Below are 12,044 nucleotides of genomic sequence, written 5' to 3' on the forward strand. Positions count from 1 at the left end.
GCATCTCACATACCACACCCACTCAGGGTATATATCAATATATTGCATGGTTCTGGAAGTATTATGAAGAAATTGTATTGTACGGTGTTCAAGTATATAATTGAATTTAAACAAAGGCTTAAAAGGTATATAAATAAATTCATTCCTGGTTTTACCACCACTTAACCCAGTGTCTATTACACCACCCTATGTAACACGTTACATTAGTTATTTGTGCCTGTTGTTTGTGTCCTTTAAAACATCTTTAAAACAGTAACTTTCCTCTTTGGAATGATTTTCAATGTTGTTTCCCTGCCAGGTAGATAGAATAAAAATATTATCTCTCTCCTCTCTGCACATGTATAGCCTGGTGTTGGCTTCGTGGTTAGAGTGGCAGCTTGGGATCCCAGGGTCCTGAGTTCAAGCCCCGTTGGCTGCTGAATTAACACCAGGGGGTTGACTCAGCCTGTCATCCTTCCGAGGTCGGCGAAATGAGTACCAGTGGTACTGGTCCTGGTGTATGCCCCGGTTAGAGTAGGTGTACCATATCCCTGTGTGTCATACGAGGCGACCAGCGTTGGCATCAGGAAGGGCATCTGGCCATAAAACATTGCCTCAAGAAAAAGCCCAACCCCTGCACAGCAGGGAAAAATGGCTGTAAAAACGGTCATTTTTTAAAATTTTCTCTGCACATTTACGATCGGGATGAATTCAGAGACAAAGTCCGTTAAAACAAAACACTGGTCTTCCTATTCATGTTCCGTTTCCTTTTAATTTAACATTTAATTTAACCAAGTTGTTCCTCGATCATAAACTGATAAGACAGACAGACAGACATGAACCAATTGCTTAACCCTGCTTTTAACTTCTCATGTGCGGGGTAATAAAGGACGGACTTGACTCTGGGTTGAATTCTGATGTGGCAGTCGGCTTTGAAAGAAACATGACCTCGAAACATGATCTCCCCAAGAGTGTTTATAGTTGATAGTGAGGGCCAGGTGTTCCAAAGATTACCTCTCCTACAGGATGATCATAGAAATATATTGGGAGATTTTCTCATCTCTCCTTATGCATGGACAAAGTGAGAAAGTGGGACTTTCCTGCTTTTAAAAGATGTCTTCCAAGAAGATGAACAGTTATTCCCAAGAACGGCAGAAATCAGTGCTGTGGCAACCTAAATGGCAGAGCAGTGAAGAGAGTGAAGTCATCGCAAAAGTGAAACGATAAAAAATTTTTTTCTTCTGATAAACAGATTCTCTTGGAGGGTTGGGGGAGTGGGGGGGGGCATGGAGAATATGTAAATCCACCTATTTTTGGGGAACCTGGAAGACCGATGAACCTTGTGACCAATAATCTCATAAAAGATCCAATATTTAAAGGAAATGGATTTCTTGAATTCTTTGTTAACTGTTTCTTCCCTTCACCAGCATATCAGCTTCCACCCTTACACTATTGACGTACCCTTCCACCCCTTTTTGCCCAACAAACTAATGTATAGGAAAACAATGCAATAGCTGCTTGCATATTCACACTCACCTGTCAAAGGAATTCTGAGAGCATTTCTCACTGCAGAAACGCTTTCCATGGCAAAAATCGTCAGCAGTTCCGTAGCGGCCGCATTGCTCACAACAGCACACTTCATCCAAGGCAGGCAACTCGATGGGGTCACAGGGAGAATGTTTTCGCCCGGCAGCCATTGTTGCAATTCCCCCAGTTCCACTGCTTGGCTCAGCCATGCCAACATCTCGGCCACCATTACTCTCTGCCGCAACAAAAAGATGCTGTAGGTTGAACAAAAAAATAAAATAAAACTCGAGCTGGTGTTTGGAATGCTGGAGACAATACTCAAACTCAATCAAGGAGGCAATGTACCAACTGTCTTTTACTTACAAACATAAGTAAACTCATTTTTTTATGTACGAAAGTTAGGGGAGAGAGAGAGAGAGAGAGAGAGAGAGAGAGAGAGAGAGAGAGAGAGAGAGAGAGAGAGAGAGAGAGAGAGAGAGAGAGAGAGAGAGAGAGAGAGAGAGAGAGAGAGAGAGAGAGAGAGAGAGAGAGAGAGAGAGAGAGAGAGAGAGAGAGAGAGAGAGAGAGAGAGAGAGAGAGAGAGACAGAGTCAGAGAAAGGGAAGAGAGAGAGAGAGAGAGAGAGAGAGAGAGAGAGAGAGAGACAGAGTCAGAGAAAGAGAGAGAGAGAGAGAGAGAGAGAGAGAGAGAGAGAGAGAGAGAGAGAGAGAGAGAGAGAGAGAGAGAGAGAGAGAGAGAGAGAGAGAGAGAGAGAGAGAGAGAGAGAGAGAGAGAGAGAGAGAGAGAGAGAGAGAGAGAGAGAGAGAGAGAGAGAGAGAGAGAGAGAGAGAGAGAAAGAGAGACAGATAGACAGAGAGACAGATAGACAGAGACAGACAGACAGAGACAGATAGACAGAGACAGACAGACAGAGAGACAGACAGATGGAGAGATAGAGAGATATGACAAAGATTGAAAAGGCAATACTGATAGTGGGGGAAGTGGGGCCACAATTGGACACATCAAGCAAGGGAATGAATGAACAGGAACGGAGGAGAGAGTAACAGAGAAGGCTGAGTTAGGTTGGGTTAACAAGGGAATAAAAGATCATGGGTAGGGATGAGGGATGACATGAGATGGTGTTGTATTACTTTCTTGAAGCTCTGGTGAGAAGAGTGCGATTGAATAGCGTTGGGAAGGCAGGCCCCCAAATGGGCAAAAAGAACAAAAAGAGTGGTGAATGTCATGTCTGGAATTTTGAACCAGAAGGGGTTACTGGAGGAATGTGTGCATTCTTGAGGAGGTGGGGAGGATGGGAGGGCTGAGAGAGAAGAGGGAGCAAAACCAGAGGAGGCGGTAAAAACCATACGTCGCTGATCTGTCTCAGATGTGAAAGCAAAAGGCCTTGTGCTCACCGTCATTGTGAAAGATTCCAATAATACTGAGAGCTTCATATTGCACAGGATCAGAGAGAAAGAGAGGAGTGAGTCTGGGGCCCCAACCCACAGGGGAGAGCAGTACTCCATCGAGTTAAGCATAAGGGGATTGTAGGGCTGTGAGTAGTTCAGATTTTTCAAGGAATGACTTGGAATGATGGAGGATGCCCAGCTATATGGTCAGCCCAGGAGATATCACGGCTGATGGTGAGGCTGAGATGTTCTAGTGAAGGACACATTTTAACGTGTTTCGTGCATTTGTAACTTAATATTTCTGCACTTACAAGTTACACTATTAAAACAAAATAAATTAAGTTGAATCTCAGTCGTCATGTGAACCACAGTTATTGGATGGTTGCAATCAATGCAGAAAACAGAATCAATGCAGAAGAGAAGGTGACACATTTGATGTTTCTTGGGAGTTGGTTCACTCGCCTTCCCCACCCTTCCCCCACGAGATGGTGGTGCACCACTTTCTTGGAGCCCTGGAGGGAAGAGTGTGATTGAACAGCTTCTGGAAGGCAGTTCCCCAAATGGGATTATGATTTTTATTTGATGTACCAATGTACCATACTCTTTTCAGAGCATTGGTGCTGCCGAAGCAGTTTCTTGACAAGGGTTATACCAGGTGGTTTGTCATTGCCTTCCCAGCGTTGCTTGTCTGTGCTCTAATCCTTTTGAATGCCGAGTGACAAGCAAGGAAACAAGGAAGCAGCATGTAGCATTTTTTTTTAAAGTTTTTCGTCTGACTCGGAAGCCTGGTGTTGGCTTAGAGGTTAGGGTGGCTGGCTTTGGATCTTCGGGTCTTGAGTTTGTGACCCTGTCGACTGTTGAATTAACACAGGAGTGGGGTTGACTCAGCCTGTCATCCTTCTGAGGTCAGTGAAATGAGTACCAGTCTACTGGTAATAGGGGCATTGCATCAGTGGCACAGCCGCGCTCTCAGCCAATGATGCTACACGCAGCCATGTGCTGCATACGAAGAAGGGGGAGGAGGAGGAGGAGTCTGACTCGGCCGGGGTTTGAACCACCGACCTCCCAGACTCGGAGTGGATGCTCTATCCATTACGCCGCCATATTAAGTCTCCAACCATATTTTGTCTGGTTGGATTCTTATTGCAACTAACAATTTGCAGTTAAAAAAAAAATCAACGTTTTCTTCTTTAAGGCCGTTTTAAATACTCAATTCCTTGGCAGAGAAAATAATCTGTAGAAAATAAATACTTTACATTAAGTAAATTATATTAAGTGGTAAAAGATGGGTGAAAAATAAGCCATATTTTATCCGTCAAATTTCAATTCGGAAATTGGATTGGTACAGACCCAGTGGTCAAATTTCTCTGGTCTATATTGCATTTTCCCTGAAGTGCTCTAATGATGCAAAGGATGGCATTGGTCTTGAAAAGTTTCAGCATGGCCCGATTGATATTCTGTAAAGTTGCACAACAAAAGTGGTGTGAAGCACATCGATTAATCCTTAAAAATGGCATCTAGAATTTTCACAGATGATCCCACCGAAGTAACTGAACATGTTTCAAATGCAGCTCGTGAATAAGAAGAAAGCCAGGGTCTTGTCAGCAGCGACAATGAGTATTAAAAATATGTATCTCTTGCAGTGGAAATGCCAAAGATACTCGAGACATGGATAAAAGACGCTCAAGTTTTGCTCCCGATTAAAGACGTGGGCACCAACTTCGCCCTCATCTTTTATTCAAACTGCCTATCACGGTGCACTGTTGACTGAGGTCTGCTTGATCCAGTTGCTTGTTGTTGAGCCTGCAATGAAACATTAATGGGTACTAATGACAATATCTTTTCAGATTGTCCAGCAGATCGGTGTTACAATCATACATGTTACGATGGCGCGAATCACCAAAAGTATTGACTTTTAATGGTTTAGCCGTTGGGAAGTTAAATGCTCAATGAAATAAACATTAACTCTCACACCGAACTCATTCATCTACATCCTACAAATACAATATATCAATATTCGCTCTTCTTGGAAATCACAAATCAAGCCTCTGAATTTCAAGCAAGAGGCTTGGACAGTCTTTCAAATGAAATTCTAGTCTCTACTCGGTATAGTGCTTTTATACCCTATGGAATATTAGTCTCTGAAGGCCAGTGCTACTTTGCACTGGTGGACAAGGTAAACAATGGATTTTATCAACTAAAAGCTGAATAAAGCATGTTGACCACAGTGGGAAGCCTGCTGTTAGCTTAATGGTTAAGGATCTTAGGGTCCTGAGTTCAAGCCCTATTGGCTGCTGAATCAACACAATGTGGGGTTGACTCAGCCTGTCATCCTCCTGCACCTCACCAGTATATGTGACCTGTCTTTGGAAGACTAAATGTTCCTGGCTTCCACAGTTAGTCTTGAAATGACGTAATCTGCCACAGATTGCTACGCACGCATGCGCAGAAATCCCAAATGAAGAGGTCCATCGGAGCGGCCTGGACGTATATCATGCATGCCAGATAAGGATTGTAGCATGAAATGCTCACAAAACTTTTAAAGAAGCCAAAAATACTGGGAAACTTCCCTCTGAGAGGCACCAAAAGATTTGTAGAATTTCCTGATCAACTCGTCCAAAACGTTGATATCTTGCAGCCCGTACTGCAAAAATTCGTAACAATATGAGCCCGTGAAAGGCCCGAGGATTCGTAGATGGTGCGTTTTTAACCAAATCTTCATGCTAAGTTTAAAATTATGATACTGTATTTACTATTAATCATATTTAGGAGGGGCAGGGGGGGGGTGTTGTGTGCATTGTGAGTGCCGGTAAATATATATATATATATATATTTTTTCTTTGGTTCCTGGGTGACGAGAAATTATACTACATTTTTGCATCTGTTGGTGAAAGGAGAAGCATCCGTCCATGTGTGTGTGCGTGTGCGTGTGTGATATCCACTTACAATGCTAGTTAATTGCATTAACAGGGAATGATAGCAACCAGACTGCTCTCATCCACTGATATTTCTCGTATTCCTATATTCTTGTGAATCCAATTTGCATTCAGGAAGAGAACAATTATGGTTAACCATTTTGAAATTGGCACTCTTTCGTTGAAATGCTGAAAAACGTTTAAAAGACTTTTAATTACAGATGTCACACCAGTAACGGCAGGTTAAAAGTGCCCTCTGAGCAGAACCGAGTCAGTGTAAACAAACACACAGCGCGTGCACAAAAGGCCTTATTTAACATTCGTACGTCATTTCGAAAGTCGCGTATGAGCATCCTCTTCCAGCCAAAGTCTTTTCATTGAAGCTTTTAACAGCATATCAGATGTTGTTTTTTATGGTGGAACTTTACAATTAAGTATTTCTCTCTCCTGCACCCTGTCCATTTTACCTTTGGACATGGTGGAAAGTAAAGCTCAAGGCATCATCAACATCAATCATCAAGCCGCTATCGGAGAGAGTTTGCCGTTTACAGAATGGTGAAATGGTGGAACTTTACAGAATACTTGTAAAAAAAACAGAAGGCACTATGGAATCGAGGGTGGATGGTAGAAATAGCTGAGGATGTTAGATCGGAATAATATTGGCAGGAAAAGAAAAAAAACAAAAAGGTTGCGATCTGTGTTGGCAAAGGAGCAGGTATCCTTCCTCGAACTCTTCCATTTGGAGATATCAACCTTCACCTCGACCAAATGTAAAGGTGCTAGGTGAGACACAGGGGCCTCAGAAAACAAAGGTAAACTGTGCATGCATTGTCACACATCATGAGGATCTACGAATGCAGCACTCCACATGGTAGACTAATGATCAATTGGAACCCACCTTGGAAAGTCAGCTTTCAGGAGTCCTTTTGAGCACTTGCTCCCCATCCTGTGATCCCAGGTTCAAATCCTATACACCGTGTTGATTTGTCCTAATGTCCGTGTTCTCCACTCATTGTGAATAAGCTCCTCTATGAGCCATAGATAATGTAGAATATAAGAGAAAATAAAGATGTGTGCCCAAAAGAAAGGTTGTATCTGATGTTGACGTCAAACTGGTAAAAAAGGCTGCTGTTTTCCAGACGTTTTTTGGAGAAAAAGACAGGATTTGCCAAATGGTCTTGAAGGAGAGACAAGGTAAAGTTGTATAACGTATCTAGGGCCAAGATCAGGTTTTGTTTCAAAGAAGAAGAAGAAGAAGGAAAAAACAGTTGCTGCTGCTTACTTGTCAATATTCTAGGGATTCCTTAAATTTTTACAACAATCACCTGCAAAGTGCGATAGCAGGTTGTCTGAGAAAGAAGAGAGATCCTTAATAAAGAGCAAAATGATGGGTTATGTAAGACTGATTTGGAAAGGAAGACGGGTTGTCAACTAACCTGCTGTTTATATGGTGGGGAGTGGGGAAGGGGGGGGGGGTAGCAAGGGGTTATAGGAAACAGTCCCTTTAAATGACTTTCAATGTTTGCCTCTTTTTATGCAGATGGAAGGCAAACAAGAGTGCAGCAAGACCTGTTGGAGAGAATATACCAGCTTGATGAAGCAGGATTTGTTGGAAAGATCCCGCTTTGTTGCCACCTCTGAAACCATCTCCTTGCGTCTGTTGAACCTGAACTTTGAGGTTGCATCTTCCTGCCTCGTAGTTGATCCGAATACCTACGACTTGTTTTTTTTTTTTTTCTTTCTTCTGTATTCAGTGTATACTTTTACAGTGATGTTTTGGAAAATTTCAAGTGAACTCCTTTAGAGTGCAAAGTCAAAGCCTACCAGTATGGCACCTGCCATCTTCATCCATCAGGACACCGGCTGCACCGCTGATCATTTCAAGAGTTCCAAATTCATTCAATCGGAACTAGAAAACAAGGAAAAAGATGAGCACGCACACGCACACGCACACGCACACCTTTTAGGACCGTTTAGATGTGCTCCCATTTGGGACTCGTTCAAAAGCACCGCACCCACCGACCATCACATCCCCATACCTTCAGTGTGCTGCCTGGAAGACTGGCAACGCCGTTGTTCCACTCGAGAGCAGTGTTGAGGTCAAAGTTCCCATCGCACTCTTTCTTGTGCTCCACCGAGGGTCCAGGCACTCCCGAGTCCTGAGCAACGCCGATTGATCCTGCGTGACACATCGCGGAAAATGAACGAACCACCACAACAACCACTTTAGCAACAAGAACGATTGATGGCAATGAAAAGAACTTCCGAATCGCGGTCGGAATCCCGCGGCTTAAACAAAAAGTCCTCCAAAACGGCCAAGAACTCAACGAAGAGACGGTGAAAGCGCATTTGGTCCAGAGCGAAATCGTGACGTCATGAAAGTTACCCAAAGTGCGAATCCCGGGCCATTCGTCCCCGATTTGCTGTAAACAAGCACCGACGATGCAGTGAACAGAAATGCCTGGACATTGTGAAGCGGACATTCTACCGAGAGGGGGCGCTGCGATTTGGAAGCAATTTAAAGTAACGATTTTCCTCCGATAGATTTATCAAACAAAGATCTCCCCATCCTAACGAGCAATTCGGTAACGCGCAACACGTCAGTGACATGCAAGGGCGCATTGTGACGTCATTGTGAAAGTGGCAAAAATAATAATAATGCAACAAAAAGCAAAAAAAAAAATTTTTTTTTTTTTGGAAAAACCTCGCTCATGTGAAGGTGGCGTTCCCCCCCCTGTTCGGATTTCATTCTCCCATCCAGGTCCCCCCCCTCCTCTCGCAAGGCCGCGCAATTAGAAGCTCTCACGAACGCCGGGAAAACAATTCGTCCCTCGATGCACGGCACTGTAACAAGCTCAAGTAGTGGGGAAAACATTATTTTCTTTGCAACAAACGGCCATTTTAAGATACACACCGACCGGGTAGTCGCACGACCTCATGGTAGCGGCCCGACGACACTTCCGAGACGGCCCTGGGAGTTTTCCGAAGGACAAAAGGAGAGACCGTGGATCGGACCGAACCCGTCCTTACCGACTGCCCTGTTTCTAGCTTCTTCCGACTTGCGTCGCTGCGCTCCGAAGCTCGCTCGCTGCGAGGTCGTCGCGTCCATGCTTCCCGAACGCCGGAACCATTTACCCGAAAAACACGCGCCGGGTGTACATGGAAAACCGTGCGTTCGCTGCTCCGAGGGACGACGGCACGTCTCCGAGCACGGCAGCGAAACGCGTCAACTCGATCCTGATAATGGCCAACGGTATTCCTAACACAGGGAAGCCCACCCCCCCCGCACCCAACCCAGTCTCAACCAACCAACCAACCAACCAAGCAACCAACCAACTAACTAACCCCCCAACCAGGAATTTCTCAGTAAACTCGGACTCGTTTGTAGGATGCTTTTTGCCCTTTAAATCCCCCATTATTGTCGAGGGGAAAAAGGGCCTCCAGCAGCGGATCTTGGCCGAGATGTCCGGATCGTCTTGACGGAGAAAGGAAGGGTCGTTACGGTGGTTGGTTGTGGTTGTGGTGGTACTCGGAAGAGTCGCGACAGAGTAGAACTAGGGAGGGGGCCACCCAAAGGTCCGGATTTTTTAATGTATATATATATATATTTTTTTTTTACAAAGCTCGAAGTGAGTTCGCGATCACGGTCCGATAAGTGGAAACGCTCCGGGGTCGCACGTTCGCTACTTTTCGCCAACGCGCGTACGCACGATACTTTATACTTTATTTACCCCCCCCCTTTTTTTTCCACGCACGGGGGTTTTAAAAACTCCCTGGGAGCGTGACGCGGGTCGAGCGGGGAGGCACGTCACCGTCAGTGGACGCGGGTCTTGAGAAAAAGCCCGCGGTCGTCACCGTTGAGCCGCTCGCCCGCGCTTCCACCGGAGAATCGAGCAGCGAAAACCATTAGAGAAGAATCTGAAGGGGAAAGGGAAAGGGGGGGGGGCGATGCTCGGTACAGTGCGGGGCCTCGACCGCAACACGACTCGATGGTGCACTTTTCACGCGATTTCCCCAGCACGGACGGCCCGCACGGCCGATCACAAAGCGCCGCAAAAGTGTCCCGGACACTTTCTCGGGCCGAGAAAATTATTTCCAGGCGGCGGCGCCTTGCGAGCCGCTGGTAAAGCACATTGGCCACACTGTACCGCGCGGCGCGGGGGCCAAGCGGGTCCATTTATTTACTTATTTCTCTTCTCCCGACAAAATGGCGGAGCGGGCTCGACGGAGATTCGCGTTGGCGATCGCTCTCTGCCGGGGCAAGTCGCCGAATCCCGAGTTCCCGAGCGGATCCTCGCCGACCGTTTCGGATGGAGCCGCGCTCGCTCGAATGACCCCCCAGAGACCCGGTCCCCAGTGACCGACAAGCTCGAGCCGTTTTGAGCGGTGTAAGATACGCGTCTTGGAGTTTTTTTTCCAAGCGCTATGTGCAGGAGATGCGTCGACACAGAGAACAGTCTGCAGTGCGAGATATGCACACGATTGGCTAACTAACCATGCGGCTTTAAATGGTGAGCGTGTGCGGGCCAGTTCCAGGTCTTCTCGTGCAGGTGCGGGTGCGGGAGGGGGAGAGGGGGGCTTTTTTCCGTGCAACGTGTTATAATAAATCAATTTGGGGGGGGGGAGTTGGGAAGAACCACAGAGAAGAAGACTCTCGACATGATGCAAGAATTGTGTTGCGGGTTCGAATCCCATCCATCATTTCGAGTTGACATCATAAACTCGATGAGTCCGCAGGTCCAGGTAATCTACCTGCTGTCCACGTGGTTCCATATTATAATTAATTTACAGTTAACGTCACATGAACACAAATTTAATTCTTGCCTCAAAGAACCGACGGTTCATCGATTCATTCACCATTTCTCCTTCCAAGATCACGGGGTTCCAACCATTCAATTAATAACGAAAAGAGCATCAAAGTTTTTGGATGTGATTTATTTTCCTTTTAAGTCGAAAAATCGAATCCAGGCAGCGCTTGTCGCGGCCATTATTTAATTTTTTTTTTAAACGATTAAACCATCATATGTACTCTTTAGTGTCATGGACTCTCGAAGGTCTCCACTGTACACATTTAAAGGACTCACCCATGGTACTTGGTCCGCCGTGTTACTGATAAATCAACCGCCGTCCAATCACGAAACGCCGTTTCCCGAGCTCGACCCACGTCCCCACTTTAGCCACGCCCACTCTCCTCCCCCTTCCTGTCAATCATCCTGCGTCGTCCCGCCCCTTTGGAACTGAAACACGCAATGCGATGCTCAGGTCGTTGTGATGGACACTTCCTTCTGGTTGGCGTGAAAATAAAGAGAATAAACTCGTTTACGACCTCGGTTTTATATGTTACGATTAATTATTATGCATGTATATAGTGAGTTAATGAAGGTAACAAATTACAGGTAAACATGGATTTCGCGCACGTGGTTAATTTAAAGATTGTTCACAAAATGCGCGAATTCACTTTTTCCTTTTTTTCCAAACGAATATTCCAAAAGTAATTGAAGTCTCCATGTTCAGGGTTACAAAAAAATTTTTTCCCCCCGTTTTGCAATAATTAGCGTGGACAGGTAAACACGATGCATGGAGTTGGGCAGTGCTGGATTAACCATTAGGCAGACAAGGCCATGTGCCTTAGGGCCAGCCAAAAATTCGGGACAAAAATTATTTTCACATTAAATATTTGTCTTTTTTTGTATATATTTTGTTCTTGAATCGGTTCATCTTTTGTCTGGGGTCCATTTCCATGAGCCCGAGATCTAATTTAAAATTTTCAGGCCATTCTCTAAAATTTCAAAATGTGCCTTAGGGCCAGCCGAGGCTTAATCCGGCACTGGAGTTGGGAAGACAAGAGACGTCGGTGAAAGGAACTTGGAAACAAAACTTTCTTGCCGACGGTGTGTCATGGCGTGGGAAGAGAGAGAGAGGGAAGAGGCGAAACACCATCGTTCGTGTGGATCGATCAGGTCAAATCTGCCGCTGTACCACGTGGGGCTTCGTTGTCACACCGCTACTCACCAGACTGCTCTTTAAACCATTCTATTCCTGCTTTGAAAGAGCTTTTGATGCTTTTGCCATTCTTTTCGTGCCTCCTCCAGGTGTGAGACATCTGCATGGGCGTACCTGCGGAGCTTCGCCACCCACGGTTCGAGCCTTTTCTGTTGAGCTGGATGTTCGGGCAGGATGCACAAGTTCCCCCCCCCCCCACCCCCACAATTCCGAAATACGAGGGCGCCACGAGG

At 45.6% G+C, this 12,044-nt stretch overlaps 1 protein-coding gene across 5 annotated transcripts in view; it reads right to left on the reverse strand.

Moving 5' to 3' along the window:
- The window catches only part of L3MBTL3 (L3MBTL histone methyl-lysine binding protein 3), a 107,088-nt gene extending 96,177 nt beyond the window's left edge, over positions 1-10,911 (reverse strand). Inside the window, exons 1-4 of one of the 5 annotated variants that reach the window (XM_085847177.1) lie at positions 10,893-10,911; positions 7,848-7,987; positions 7,633-7,717; positions 1,516-1,741 (exon numbers count right to left, since the gene is read on the reverse strand). In XM_085847177.1, coding sequence (XP_085703303.1) covers positions 1,516-1,741; positions 7,633-7,717; positions 7,848-7,987; positions 10,893-10,896 — 455 coding nt within the window. In that variant the 5' untranslated portion in view covers positions 10,897-10,911. Of the gene's footprint in view, positions 1-1,515; positions 1,761-7,632; positions 7,769-7,847; positions 7,988-8,194; positions 8,530-8,838; positions 9,091-9,620; positions 9,900-10,892 lie in introns of those variants that run through there. The other 4 variants (XM_085847178.1, XM_085847176.1, XM_085847175.1 and 1 more) reach the window with 4 other exon arrangements.
- Between the last annotated feature and the right edge of the window lie 1,133 nt (positions 10,912-12,044).

The sequence above is a fragment of the Eptatretus burgeri genome, chromosome 11, assembly GCF_056783735.1.
Source record: "Eptatretus burgeri isolate ZD-2024b chromosome 11, Ebu_testis_v1, whole genome shotgun sequence".
NCBI classification, from domain to species: Eukaryota; Metazoa; Chordata; class Myxini; order Myxiniformes; family Myxinidae; genus Eptatretus; species Eptatretus burgeri.